The 14,161-nt window shown below is 41.5% G+C and overlaps 1 protein-coding gene across 8 annotated transcripts in view; it reads left to right on the forward strand.

Moving 5' to 3' along the window:
- Positions 1-14,161, forward strand: part of PRKG1 (protein kinase cGMP-dependent 1) — a 1,198,973-nt gene that overhangs the window by 1,151,929 nt on the left and 32,883 nt on the right. For all 8 annotated transcript variants that reach the window (XM_072803730.1, XM_072803729.1, XM_072803732.1 and 5 more), the window contains 2 exons: positions 11,833-11,972; positions 12,869-12,958. In XM_072803730.1, coding sequence (XP_072659831.1) covers positions 11,833-11,972; positions 12,869-12,958 — 230 coding nt within the window. The remainder of the gene's footprint in view (positions 1-11,832; positions 11,973-12,868; positions 12,959-14,161) is intronic.

Raw genomic sequence — 14,161 nt, forward strand, 5'->3', positions numbered from 1 at the left:
CCACCAATAGAAAACGAAAGGTCATCAAGGAAGATAGTAGGTGCTAAATCCATGGTTTGCTCAGCAGAGTTTTGTTTCATCGTTACGAAAGGCGAACAGCTTAACTGCAAAGGGAAACCCCACCACGTAAGATGAAAACATTTGAGAGCTTCTTCACTGGCAGGCCACGGGGCAGTGAAACAGAATAGCTGTGGTCTGGCGGGGCACCACTGCCACGTGTACCCCCAGGGACGCACTGCAGAGGACACCTGCCGTAAGGGCCTGGCTCACCCGGCCGAGCCAGGGCTCCGCACTCCTTGGAAACTCAGAAGTTCGTCTGGGTCAAACCCAGCCCTTTCCCTGGTCATTCCTCATTTTAGGTGCAATCTTCAAAAGAGTATAAGCTGACACAAATGCTTTATTGTCACAAAGAGCATTGACTTCTAAGGATGTTGCTCAGGTGGCCAATGACAATCCAGTTCAGTAGGCCCTAGAGGAGCCTAACAGGTGCGGTCACGACCTATCCTGCACCTCTTAAGATTGGCTTTGCTCCTTGTAACGTGTACTGAGAAATCATCTCCACTTTGACATTAGGCTAATAAACGTGTATTAATTCATCTTGTTACTGTAGACTGTAATTTATTCAATACACACTACAGATCGTTACTTGCTTATGCATCTTTTGAAGTTACCAATTTTATATACTATCTACAGAAAAGGATATTTCTCATTAAAAATATTGTACATCAGTGTCGTAAAGTAAAATGTTCTTTGCTCCTCCAAAACCATGTGTTATTCTAGAAAGATTGGTGTAAATCTGGAAGGCACTAGACATGTCTTTCCAAGGGTTACGATGGGGCGATAAAAGAGTGTATCCAAAAAGTTAACATTTTGGTCTCTCTTATGTTTTCTGGAACAATTTATGGGCACATCACATTCAGCAAAAATTTAGCAACTATAAAATCCCTCAATATATTTTTTTTTGTGGGATCAGAAAGAGCAGAGGTGATTCCTGCCCTTAAGGAATTTCTGCCTCCCTGTAAATAAGAAAATAAGACTAACACACATGACAAAGAGCACATGAAATCCTTTAGTGGTGTATTGACTTCTAAATTATGGAGACAGGTTCGTCTTTCAGAAAGAGGGAGACCATTTGGAGCTGATTGGGTCGCAGAGGCCCCAAGGCGGCCCGGGAATCACGCCAGGTCCTAAGGTCCTACATAGGTTGGGATGTAAGTGAACAGCTGGGAAAGGCCATTCCAGGCAGACGTTACAACACAGAGGGCCACATGTCTTCACAGGCCGCCGGAGCAAGTGGCCCACCGCCCAGGGGTGGTGTGGAGGAGCAGGGGGAAATGCCCTTAACCCCCATCAGCCGGGGGTATCTCTGTTCTATTCCTAGAGGAGGTCAGACAGGGAGGCATTAGGCATCTGGGGGCATCAGATCAGGTGATGAAAGCATAAAACGTGGGCTCTGCTCTCAACTTCCACCTGTGCAATAAAAGAATACACCATAAGGTAGACGGGACAGGCTATTTTTAGGAGGGGGAGCTGCTCCCCAAAATAAACATCATAATTTCGCTTCTGAATAAAGTAGTTTACTTTGGGCCAAGATGTAGTCCATGTCCCTGAAAATTTCATGTAAACACTTTTTTATTTTTATTCTTTCATCTAAACACTTTAAAGGGAGCTCTCGTTCACAAGAAGGGAAATATGTTAGTAATGTTGAAAATAGCCATGGTCTTACACCATTTCGTCTTATCTTGTTTTGTGGGGGGAACAATATGAGGAAGCCATTCTGTAAGTGCCAGGGTGGCTCAGCAACTGTATACGTGTGATTTATTGCAAATTCATGCTGTGTCCCTCATCTTAATATCCCCGCTTGCCCCTGACCCATAGGGCAGGTTAGCTTGAACATGGAGCTCTGAGATCAGGAGCTTCCAAGGGCCGGGTGGCTTGGCTCTGAGCCCCCTACGCCAGGCAGCTGCCTTGCAAGTTCCCAGCAAGAGCAGAGAGAGACCATCAGCCCCCAAAAGGAATCAAATAAACTCAACCAGGGGGAGCCACTGCGTGGCCACGGCCCATCCCTGATTCCACATGGACAGAGCAGCTTAAATGTTTAATGTGACTGTTCAGCATGAGCAAAAAATACTGAATACTGGAACTGGCTCAACAGTGTTTGAAGTACATTTGTACTTGTACTAAAACTTATGAAAATTTTGAAATACAAAACCAGGGAAGCACAAGCTATTTAATATCAGGGTAAAGTTTCAGTATAACACATATCAAGACATTAAGAACCGATTATAAGCCATTTGATTAAAATTCTTCCCGTACGTAACAGAAACACCCCCGAAGTTCTTTATGCCTTATGTCTCAAAAGCATGACGGGAACACACACACTTTCATGAGTTACCCCGATCACATTTCAGGGAGCTGAATTTTGCAACAGAGGAGTCTCTGTTTCATTTCAACTCACTTCAAACCTTCGGAGAGTCAGTAAATGAAAGAAACTGAAGCATCAACATAGGAGTCAACTCCGTCTATGTCAAATTTTAGTTTAGAAGTGTGCTTTTAAGTATTAGAATAAGTAGAATTATGGGAAATATTTTAGTGATTTAGAAATATGTAAGCAAGTTTGACAACTGCGTGTAGTATTTCCTTATGCATATGAATGAGATTGGGCATAGAAATCAAGTATCGGTTGGGACAAGAAAATATTTGATGATTTGATAATAAGGGAAAGTAATTTTTTTTTTTTTTTTTTTTTTTTTTGCCTATCCCTTCCAACCTCCCCTTGGCAACCTTCAGTTCATTCTATTTAAGAGGCTGGGTTTTTTTTTTGTTATTTGTTTAGATTTTTTGGATTCCAAATAACAGTCCATAATATGGAATTTATCTTTCTCTGTCAGACTTATCTCACTTAGCATAATATCCTGTAGGTCCATCCATGTTGTAGAAAATGGCACGATCTCATCCTTTTTTATCAGTCATGAAAAAAGACTAATATATTCCTGTGTGTGTGTGTGTGTGTACATACACATATACACACAACCACATCCTCTTTATCCATTCATCTACCAATGAACACAGGTTGCTTTCATATCTTGGCTATTAATAATGCTGCAGTAAACACAGAGGTGCAGATATCTTTTTGAATTAGTGTTTTTGTTTACTCTGGGTAAATACTAGTAGAACTACTGGATCATATAATATTTCTAATATTATGAGGAAGCTCCATACTGTTTCCCACAGTGGCTGTACCAATGTATATTCCTGCCAACAGTGCGTAAGAGTTCCTTTTTTTTTCTACATCCTCATTAACAGTTATTGTTTCTGGTGTTTTGATTTCAGCCATTCTGACGGGTGCGAGGTGTTTAATAGGACACTGTTGTTTGGTACTTGGATTAGTGATTTCACACATCTTGTCGTGTGTCTATTGGCCATTGTGGGTCTTCTTTTGAAAAATGTTTGACTCCTCTACCCATTTTTTAATTGGATTGTTCGGTTTTTGTCGTTGAGTTGTAGAAGTTCTTTATGTATTTTAGATAGTAACCTTTTATCAGATGTGCCATTTGCAAGTATCTTCTCCCATTTAGTACATTACTTTTTGTTTTGTTGATGGGCTCCTTTGTTGTACAAAAGCTGTTCCTTTTGGTGTGGTCCCAATTGTTTATTTTTTATTGTTTCCTAAATAAATATTGTTTAGGATGATGTCAAAGAGCTTACTGTCTATGTTTTCTTTTAGGAGCTTTATGGCTCAGGTCTCACATTTAGGTCTTGAATCCATTATGAGTTTATTTTTGTGTATGATGTAAGAAAATGATCCACTTTCATGCTTTTACATGTGGCTATCAGGTTTTCCCAACACCATTTGTTGAAGAGATGGTCATTTCCCCACTGTATACTCTAGCCTCCTTTGTGATAAATTTACCATAAATTCTGTTCCATTGATCTAGGTGTCTTTTTGTGTCAGTGATGAAGGAAAATGAAGTTTATCGTATTGATTTTAGTAATCACTACAAAGGGAAATAAGGTTTATTTTACACAGATACTATGTGGAAGAGAAATGATATATTTAAATTGTACATTTCCAAAATGTAAACCATTTTGATTCAATATAGGTAGCCTTTTGAGTCAAAATGAATCAGTGCTAATTCCTGAATAAGAGAAGCACAAGTATTCTTTGATTTGCAAGTGACTTCTATAAAATAGCCCAACCATTTGTTCATTTTGTACTTAAAAATAGAAACATATGACGTTCTTTTCCTGATCTTCCTCCAAACTAAAAGTTAAATGTCTTTTTTGAAAACTATCTCCTCTATGAAAATAGTCTTACTTGGCGTCTGATCAGTTTGAATTTAATAATATAAACATTTCCTGCTACAGAACTGAATTTTAAGTCTGAAGGCAAGTTATAAAGCAAACGGAACTGGCATTTTTGACCAGGGGTTGAGGCGAACACGGGAAGGAAAACAAAGATAGGAAAAAAGAGACCTTCTCTTGATCGTCACTTGTGCAAATGACAGAGGAAAACGCAGATAAAATAAGCTATTTTTTTTTCTATGCTCCTCTGATCTGAATGGTACACACGAGCATTTACGTATATATAAACCACTTAGTGGTCATCTATGAAATAAGTTTTACACATAAAATCCTTACCGTAAAATTGTGTAATGGTGCCATGCCTCTATTCCTCCTGTCTGAAAAGCTTTTAAACTCTGGCATCTGTTTAAACTCATCATCCATCCTTTGGATTCTCTGCGTCAGCTGGATCTGTGTCACACGGGCTGTGACAAGTCCCTCATGCTCTCCTCCCTTGTGCGTCCTTTGGAACAAACCAGATGCCATGATTCATTCTTAAGTTTTGGACACTGACTAAGGGAAAGAGAACGTCTGATGTTATCATGCAGTTCAGAGAGAAAGATGAGGGGTAAGACCGTATGAGCAACTAGTGAGAAAAGAAGTTTTAAGCACAGGGGATTTTTCTATCACGACCGTAGTAGTGTTTGCCGGAAATTGTAGTACTATTACACAGAGAAAAATAATTCTCATAGAAGGATTAGCATTTTTTTTTTTTTTGGTTAGGAAACACTGAGGAATACAATCCAATGTTAATGTATAGAATACAAGTTTTCTATGCACTTAAAACTTTTTGCTTCCTTTTTCTCCTGAATATATGAGCTCATGAGTTTGTCATGTCCAAGAAGCTATTTGAGTCACTGTGATAACATTGGCTTTCCCTCCTCTTTGAAAGAAAGTCTTCTTAAATTCAGACAGATTTTCCTGTTCTTTTGTTTTCCTTAATTGGTTGGGACAACTAATCAAAACAGATTTAATTATGATTTTTAAGAGTAAAATACTGTTTACAAGTACCCACTTTATTTTTTTTTTAAGATTTTATTTATCCATGAGAGACACAGCGAGACAGGCAGAGACACACACAGGCAGAGGGAGAAGCAGGCTCCCTGCGGGAGCCCGATGGTGGGACTAGATCCCAGGACCTCGGGATCACGACCTGAGCCAAAGGCGGATGCTCAACCACTGAGCCACCCAGGTGCCCCAATGGTTGAGATCTAAACACAAGTAGCCACATGTCAGAGCGCCCACTTTCAACCAGTGCCCTCCCCTGCACATTAGGGGGGGTGGGGTGGGTTACTCTGCAAAGGAAGACAGCTGGGAGCATACGACCCAGCCAGGCTAGGAAGGATTCCTGAGGAAGGAGAAGAGAGGCACACATTCTTTCCTCCTCTCTCACTTGCCTGTTTCCACACAACACGTATCTCCTATCTCTAGCTGACCCTACTACAAAATCATCATTATCTCAAGTTCACAGGAGCAGACTTAAGGCACTTTGTTTGACCAACTGGAAAAATAAAAAAACAAACTTCATTTCACTGTGAAATTCTCCATGGATCAGTTTTGTGAAAACACTTTCATAATAAAGCCTAAGAGCTTAGACCTAGTAAATACAAGTAGCTGTAATTTACCCTGAGAGTTTTTGTTGCACAAAAGAATATGGCAAGTCCTTTAAGAAGATGAATAGTGTGGTTCAGTCCAAACTTGAATACACTGCTATGCCATATACAATTTCTCAAGGTCTTTGCATTCATGGAATTCTAACAGAGTTGTTCCCATTGAACTGGAATCCTTTGAGAGAACCAGACATTAATACATAGGTAGTACAATGTAAGGGAGACTTTAAAATTTATTTTCCATGAGCGTCATTGTGTTGTCTCTTCATAAAAGGGATATATGCTAACTGCGCAAAAGTTAAGCAATTCAAAAAAAACAAAAAGAAGTAGGACTAAAAATTTCCCTAAGGGAAAACCATTATTAACATATGGGAGGGGGGGTGCAGCCTGGGTGGCTCAGCAGGTTAGCGCTGCCTTCAGCCCAGAGCCTGATCCTGGCGTCCTGGGATCGAGGTCCATGTCAGGCTCCCTTCATGGAGCCTGCTTCTCCCTCTGCCTGTGTCTCTGCCTCTCTCTGTGTGTGTCTCTGATGAATAAATAAATAAAATCTTTAAAAAAACTGGGAAACACATTTCTGATGGTCTCTTCCTAGATTTATTTTACATATAGATACACACATACACACATGTACATACAAATACTATTAATGGGATCATAAAATGTATGCTGGCCTGTATCCTGTATCTTTATATATATATTACATATATATATATATATAATATATAAACTGTGTTTATATAATTAATATATAATATATATTAATTACATATAAATTAATTGGGGGCTATGTTTTTCCATAAAAATGAAGACTTAGAATTACACTTAAGTTTTTTGGGGGATCCCTGGGTGGCTCAGTGATTCAGTACCTGCCTTTGGCCCAGGGCGTGATCCTGGAGTCTCAGGTTTGAGTCCACGTTGGGCTCCCAGCATGGAGCCTGCTGCTCCCTCCCCCTGTGTCTCTGCCTCTCTCTATGTCTATCATTCATTCATTCATTCATTCATTCATTCATAAATAAATAGATCTTTAAAAAAAGGAATTACACTTAAGTTTTTAATTACAGTTAGTTAACACACAGCGTAATGTTAGTTTTAGATGTAAAATATAGTGATTCAACACTTCCATATGTCACTGGGTGCTCATCATGACAGGTGCATTTCTTTATCCTCCCCATCCCCTATTTCCCCCATCACCCCACCCACTTCCTCTCTGGTGACCATCAGTTCTCTATAGTTGAGTCTGTTTCTTGCTTGGTCTCTCTCTCACTTTTTTCCCTTTGCTAGGTCATCGTTTAAGCCCTTATTTTTCCAAGCTTCCCTGCATGGACATTCAGATTGTTTCTGATGGCAAAATTTGGAAACATTCGGAGAGTTGGACATGGCTTATCAGGAGAAAAATCTTCAGAGAACTAACTTCAGCACAAGAGACCATGTTTGTTGAATTACCTCCACCAGTGGTCCTCAGGCTCCCTGACTTCCTGGTTAAGAGCCCAGATCCTGGGAGTCTTGTGTCATTCTAGCTTAAAATGGAAGTGGAGATTCTAAGGGCTATACTCTAAGGAACTAGACAGGTCTTTACAGAAGTCAACTGGTTCCAGACAGTGGGACTGTCTGCACTCGAGCAAAGACAAAACAGAAAGCCTCTGCAGATGAGCTATTTGGCTCTGGAAACTTCTTATAATTAATACTTACCAAATTGGCAACTAATAAGGCTGACTCAGAGTAATTTCCATAGTTTTTATATACCTCTTTGGGAGCAGCCACCTGCCACCTACCAGCTGTTAGCACCGTCTTCCTCCTCCCACATCTACCCTTTGAATTCCACAAGAAGAAGCCATCACTCAGGTACCCATGATCCCTGAGAATCCACTGAGGTCCCTAGGAAATGGGACAGTGAAGCTCTGGCAGGTGCAGCATTGGTGAAGCTTCACTGTAATAGTGCACACGTCAGCTTTTCTCACAGAGGCTCTCCGAGTTAGCTCGTTACATTCAACCCTCATTTGTAAAGCATCAGTCACTGTGCTGGCAGTTTGTTTTATATTCAGCTGAAGGGAAGCAGCATATACTAGAAATAACTTGGGCCAACAAGACTTAAGGATGAACCTGGTTCTCCACTTGACAGCTCTGTGGCTTTGGGCAAGATATGACCCTCTCTGGTAGTCCTTGTTTAGCTGCTCTGAAAACTGAGGATGACCGTAGTACCTCAAAGGGTTGCCTAGAAGATTAAGGGAGAAAACTCACTTATTACACAGTTCCCAACATTAAAAATTTTTTTAAAACATTTTATTTATTCATAGAGACACAGAGGCAGAGACACAGGCAGAGGGAGAAGCAGGCTCCATGCAGGGAGCCTGACGTGGGACTCGATTCCGGGACTCCAGGATCACACCCTGGGCTGAAGGCGGCGCTAAACCACTGAGCCACCCGGTCTGCCCAGTTCCCAACACTTAATACGAGCTTTATTAATGTTAGCTATTATTGTCAGTGGTGATGAAGTCTTAGTAAAAACACAACAAATGGCAAGTCCTTTAAGAAGATGAATAGTGTGGTTCAGTCCAAATTTGACTACATTGTTATGCCAAATACAACTTCTCAAGGTCCTCCTACCCCTAAGAGTTGATGTCGGGACTAAAAATAATGTACATGGATGCGCCCAGCATGAGATGTGTTCCACAGAGGTCAAGTCCCTTTTCTCTCTGATGTCCCCAAGAGCTTCGTTTATTTCCCTGCATAGATTCTCCCTAATAGACAGTGCAAAACTATTGAAGAACGAGCAAAGGATGTCAAGGATTTACCTAATATCCTAACTACAGTGAAATAAACATCTGGGATGGGTAGAACAGTGATGAGCTGGTTATAACAGCAATGGCCAATATATACGGAATTGGGGGATGTGTTCATTGGAGGAGAACTCAGAACTCAAACGTAGCATTGTTTAGGGGATGGCCTTGGTCTTGAAAGATGATTGACCCCAAGCGCTTGTTGGCAGCCAACTGGACATTGTCCTAGAGGTGATTTTATTAATCTAGTAGGCTCTGTGGTTGGAAATGTCACATTTTAGTCATCAAGGAAACGGCTGGGTTAAGAAAACATCTTGTAAAAATACAAATGAAAACTGGAGGCTGAAGCACATAGGTATGTGGCCGTGTGTGTTGCCTGTGCACTGTTGACACATAGAAATAGTTTCTGCCCTTCCGTGTGTAATTAGGGCACTTTGAAACAAAGGAACAAGACCAAACACTACAGGCTTGTCCTTGTAGTTTCCCTTGTTTTTCTCCTGTTCGGTGAAGAGATACACAGTGTGGAAGTGTGGAGCTGAGACACCAGCTCCGCTGTGGCTTGGCCGGTGATGGATCATCATGGTTGGCTGCATTCTTTCTTAGATTTGCAGTCAACAGTACTTAATATGCATTTACTCTGTGTCAGGGACTCTGGATAAGAAGATCCCCCACCGCAGGTTGCTGATAGGCCAGTGAGAGGAGACAGGAACTACACAAGTCATGAAAAATATGGAGTTCATTGGCTGGTGATAAGAGCTATAGTGAGCGATCAAGCAGGGAGGGGAGAAGAGGGTGGTTACTCTTGCACGGAGGCTGGTGTGAGGACACGCTCTTTAGGAAACATTTGAGCAGGGAAATGAGAGGGTGACTTCTGCGAATATGTGTGGGGAAATCTTTGGTCAGAAAAGCAAGAGCACATAGACCGAGGAACATCCCAGGTGCGTTCCAGGAACAGCAAGGGGCCAGGGTGACCCCAGCAGAGTGGGTTAGGGGGTAGCTGGAGTCCAAATGGTGTAGGACCTCGTGGCCTCTGTGACAACTTTGTCTTTACTGTGGGTGAGATGGGAAGCCACTGGAGTGTTTCAGGTAGAGGATTGAGGATCTGGCTTCATTTAGCAGACACCCGATGTACGCTATCTCGTCGAGTCGGCTGGCCGGGGTGGGCCTGCAGCAGAGAGACCACTGGTGATCTCCCACTTCTGGCACTTTCTTGCTTAGAGTCACAATAACTCCATACAGTGTTATCTTCAGCAAGAACTGGGGCTCAGAGCAGAGAAGCAGCTAAGCAGAGTCAGGGTTCGGGTTCAGACCCGTGACCCCCAAAGGCAGAGCTCTTTGCCCCCATCCTGTGTACAACGCACGTCACCATCATGGTGAAGATGAATGGCTAAGTTTTCCATTAGGGGTGTAAACTACACCAGGGCCTGAAGTCATCACACTCCGAAGAGAAAATGATTTCATGCCTTCTCTGAGGTTTAGTACTCTGAACACAGCTCCTTTTTCATGCTTCCCCTCCAGATTTCTTTTACAAGTGGGTGTTCACGTTTTGTGTTTTACTGTGAACTACAACTGAGTTCATTTGAATCACACTAATCTGTCAGCTGAAAGAGTTTCACAGACGAGTGGAGGGCCCTTGGCTGCCTAAGGCCTATTGGAATATGCATTCTTCTCTCTACCCCATCACACCTATAGACAGGGCCCATTTCTGTGAAGTGTCCTTGTGGTCTCCACGTGCCACGTGAATGTCCTCTTGGGCCCAATTCAGTCTATACGCGCGAGCATGAACAAGACACCAGAATTCCGCTGCCCTGCAGATGAAGCAGTAAACAATTCACAACTCCGGGCGACAGTGATACTTGGGCTGAACAGCAGAAACAGCTTGTCGTGTCGTTTCCCCAAGGCTTTCATTAGTTCCAAATAATGCAGGCTGGAACATTCTGTTCATCGCTCAATGGCACTGGAGAACTTTTATATTACCATCAAGTGATGAGCCACATCATCAAGATCTCTTAATTTCCTTGCAAGTCACCTTGTGGAGGGGCACCTGGGGGTCTCAGTTGGTTAAGCATCTGGCTCTTGGTTTCAGCTCAGGTCATGATCTCAGGGTGGTGAGATCGAGCTCTGTGTCCGGCTCCTCATCTCCTCCTCCCTCTGCTAACCCCCCCATTGCTTGTCCTCTCTCTATTAAAAATCAAATCTTTTTAAAAAATTGTTTATAAAACAGTGAACCACAGACCCATGGCCTGAGGAATGGCATTCGAAGAACCCGAGGCACTGGGAGCCGTGTGGGGCTGCGCCAGTGGCGTGGAGGCAGCAGGGACATCCCAGCTGAGCTTCCCAGTTAGTACAACTAAGCGGTCAGATTTGAAGTCAGACAAGATTAAAGCCATCATGCATATTTGAGAAGAAAGTTTTCAAAATCTCTTGAAAAAAATCTTGTTAAAATATTTATATTTAGATAGATATGTATCTATATACATATTCTATATACTATATATACTATATATAAAATTTTATATATAATTATATATAAAATTTTTTAGAGGAAGGGCAAGACTAGGAGATACAGAGAGAAGAGCCAACAGTACCCACTTCTGCAGTCTCAGCAGATAGTCCTCCTGTGTCCCTGAATTTTACACCTGTGGGAATGTCTGCGGGCTCGGACCACAGAGGAAGAGTGTAAAGGTCCAGAGGATCCTCCCCTCACCATGCTCACGTGAAGGGAAATTGGAAAATTTCATTTCTATGCTTTTTGGATGGCAGGGGAGAAACTACCAAATATGCTCAAACACATTGTGTGCTATGAAGTGACGTAACACAGAGAGAATCCCATGCACCTGCCCTCTTCCAAGCCCAGTGGGCACAGAACTCACTGAGAATCTAGTTCAGTGGATCTGGCCCCATGGAAGAAGAGTGGACAATGGTTGTGGACCTGGATTTATACCCGGCTCCAGCAAGGATGTGCCCTGGGAGTCAGGGGGCACTGGGGGATCCCTGGTGTGCTCCGAGCCCAGGGCAATTTGAGCATAAGAAAGCACCCTATTATATTAACACTATGGGCTGTTTCTCACTCATTCTCTTTTCTCACTTATTCTCTTCAGGTCCAGTTGAAAAGTGAAGAATCCAAAACCTTTGCTATGAAGATTCTCAAGAAACGCCACATCGTGGACACAAGACAGCAGGAGCACATCCGCTCCGAGAAGCAGATCATGCAGGGGGCGCATTCCGACTTCATAGTGAGGTAAAGGCCTGGCCTGGGGCTGACTTTCCCACTCCGGGTGGGTGGCAGGTCAGCCACAAAACCCACCGCCTCCCATGTTCCCCGTTACGCATCTCATTCAACCAGGAAACAGATTTTTAAATCTGATTTTAGGAAAGTTTTGTTAGACTTAAACTTCGGGGCAGGGGGGTGTTTTTGTATTATTATTATTATTATTTTTTAAGAGAATCAGATTCTATGAAAAGCACATGGTTTTCCCAAAGATCTTTCCGTTTCTAACATCCCATGCTGATGCTCTCTGTGACCCTATATAGAATTCTTTTGCAGCTTGAAGGACAAAATACAAAAATTAGATTATTTGAATACTAATATGTACATTTTTAAAATTTTGAAGATAAAAAAATGAAATGACTATTCCATCTCCATATTTTGAGAACGTTAATAAGATAACGAGGAGTTTTCATAGACAAAACAAAGCCTGTTCTAGTTAATTTGTCAGTGGCACTTAAAAACAGGGCACAAGGTGAACTTAGGTGAACGGCACGAGAATTTCATTCATGTCTGCATTTGTAAAGTGCACCTATTTTATACTGCATGTTTATACTACATAGGGCTGAAGAGTCCATGTGTTAAAAATCAGCTAAACTGAGACAGGAGGAGCCCCAAGAAGCCACCTTGGTCCATAATCATTTGGATTAATCCATTCATTGCCAAGGACAGCCCAGCCCCCACCCTTTACACATCTTGGTCAGGAGCTTGTTGCCTCCTATTCCCTATTTGCAAACAGACCTTTCTCCTTTTAATGACATTTCAAGCTTAGAAAACCAAGCATAAGACTGTAATCTGAGCACCTAAAACACATTCTTTTCAAAGACAACCACGTTTCTAACCTTTGTTTTCTTGTTTGCAATCCACAGATTGTACAGGACGTTTAAGGACAGCAAATATTTGTACATGTTGATGGAAGTGTGCCTAGGTGGAGAGCTCTGGACCATTCTCAGGGATCGGTAGGAGTTTTAAGAAATTTCTATCATTTCATTAAAAATGTAGTTGACTGTGCTAGTAAGAAGAGTCAATTTTAAAGTCTAAAAATCATATGTTACATATTTATATTTATACATATATATATTTCAGAAAATAAGTAAATATGGGATACAACCCATTGTACACATATGCCTTAGTAAACATGAAGCTCGCTCTGTTTCAGATTTGTAACCAATGATAAAGGTTTAGTCCAGCGTGGAAATGGGACCTAGCAAGGTATATAACCAGTTCATCTTTTTAACTTGAATCCCAGAGTCAGTTGCCTAGAAGTCAATTTGTTGCTGTGACACGAAGGGAATAATGTTATAGCTGCTATTGGGATTAATGATCAGTTTAATTGCCTTTCCGGACACTGAGAATTTTTTCCCCCGATTTACTTTTTCTCCAGCCTTACATTGCTCTTTGGTTTCAAAATTAGCAAGTCAGACATCTTTTTCAGGCTTCTGCTGATCTCAGAAAAACAATGAATCTCCTTATAAGCAGTATTCCGTGTAAACAATCTAATTCAGATTTACTTATGTTTGCCCTTTCAGGGCAAGTAAAGTTGGTCTAATCAGAGCTTGTTTCTCTTATTAATACAGCTAGCAAACTAGAAATGGAGTCTATAAAATGCCCTAGGAGATCATTACCAATCCTAAATGTGTACTTAAAAAAAATAAAAGGCAATTTTCTTTTCCTGTGAATGATCATTTTCTAGAAGGCATCCTTCTCCCTCTGAACACCTTTTGACATATTTGTTTTTCATATTTGTTAGTCTCACTCATGTCCTCCTTCAGAAACTCTGTTACAGACTGCCCTGTTGTTCCCAGACAGCCTTCCTGGTTTTCTGACAACCTGTTAGTCTTAGATATCCCAGAATAGAACCGGTGGCTCTTTAGATGGGATAGCTTATGAAGTCTCATCCCTCCTAGTGTTCTCATGGTAACTTCATGTCTTTGGAAATATTGACGTTTTTCAGGTCTTAGCCCCGTTGCTTTCCTTGTGTATGTCAAGTGGATTTCTTTTTACTTATTCTGTCCTGATGACATTGCTGTTGTGTTTCACTCCTTAAATTTGAGGTCAAGGAGTAGATAAGGAATGCATCATGTTGGCATTCTGAAAGCAGAGTGAACATCTGTACTAAGCTATTATAGCACATCATTACATTATTTCTGGTAATATTTGAG

Source organism: Canis lupus, chromosome 27 (assembly GCF_048164855.1).
Source record: "Canis lupus baileyi chromosome 27, mCanLup2.hap1, whole genome shotgun sequence".
Taxonomy (NCBI): Eukaryota; Metazoa; Chordata; class Mammalia; order Carnivora; family Canidae; genus Canis; species Canis lupus.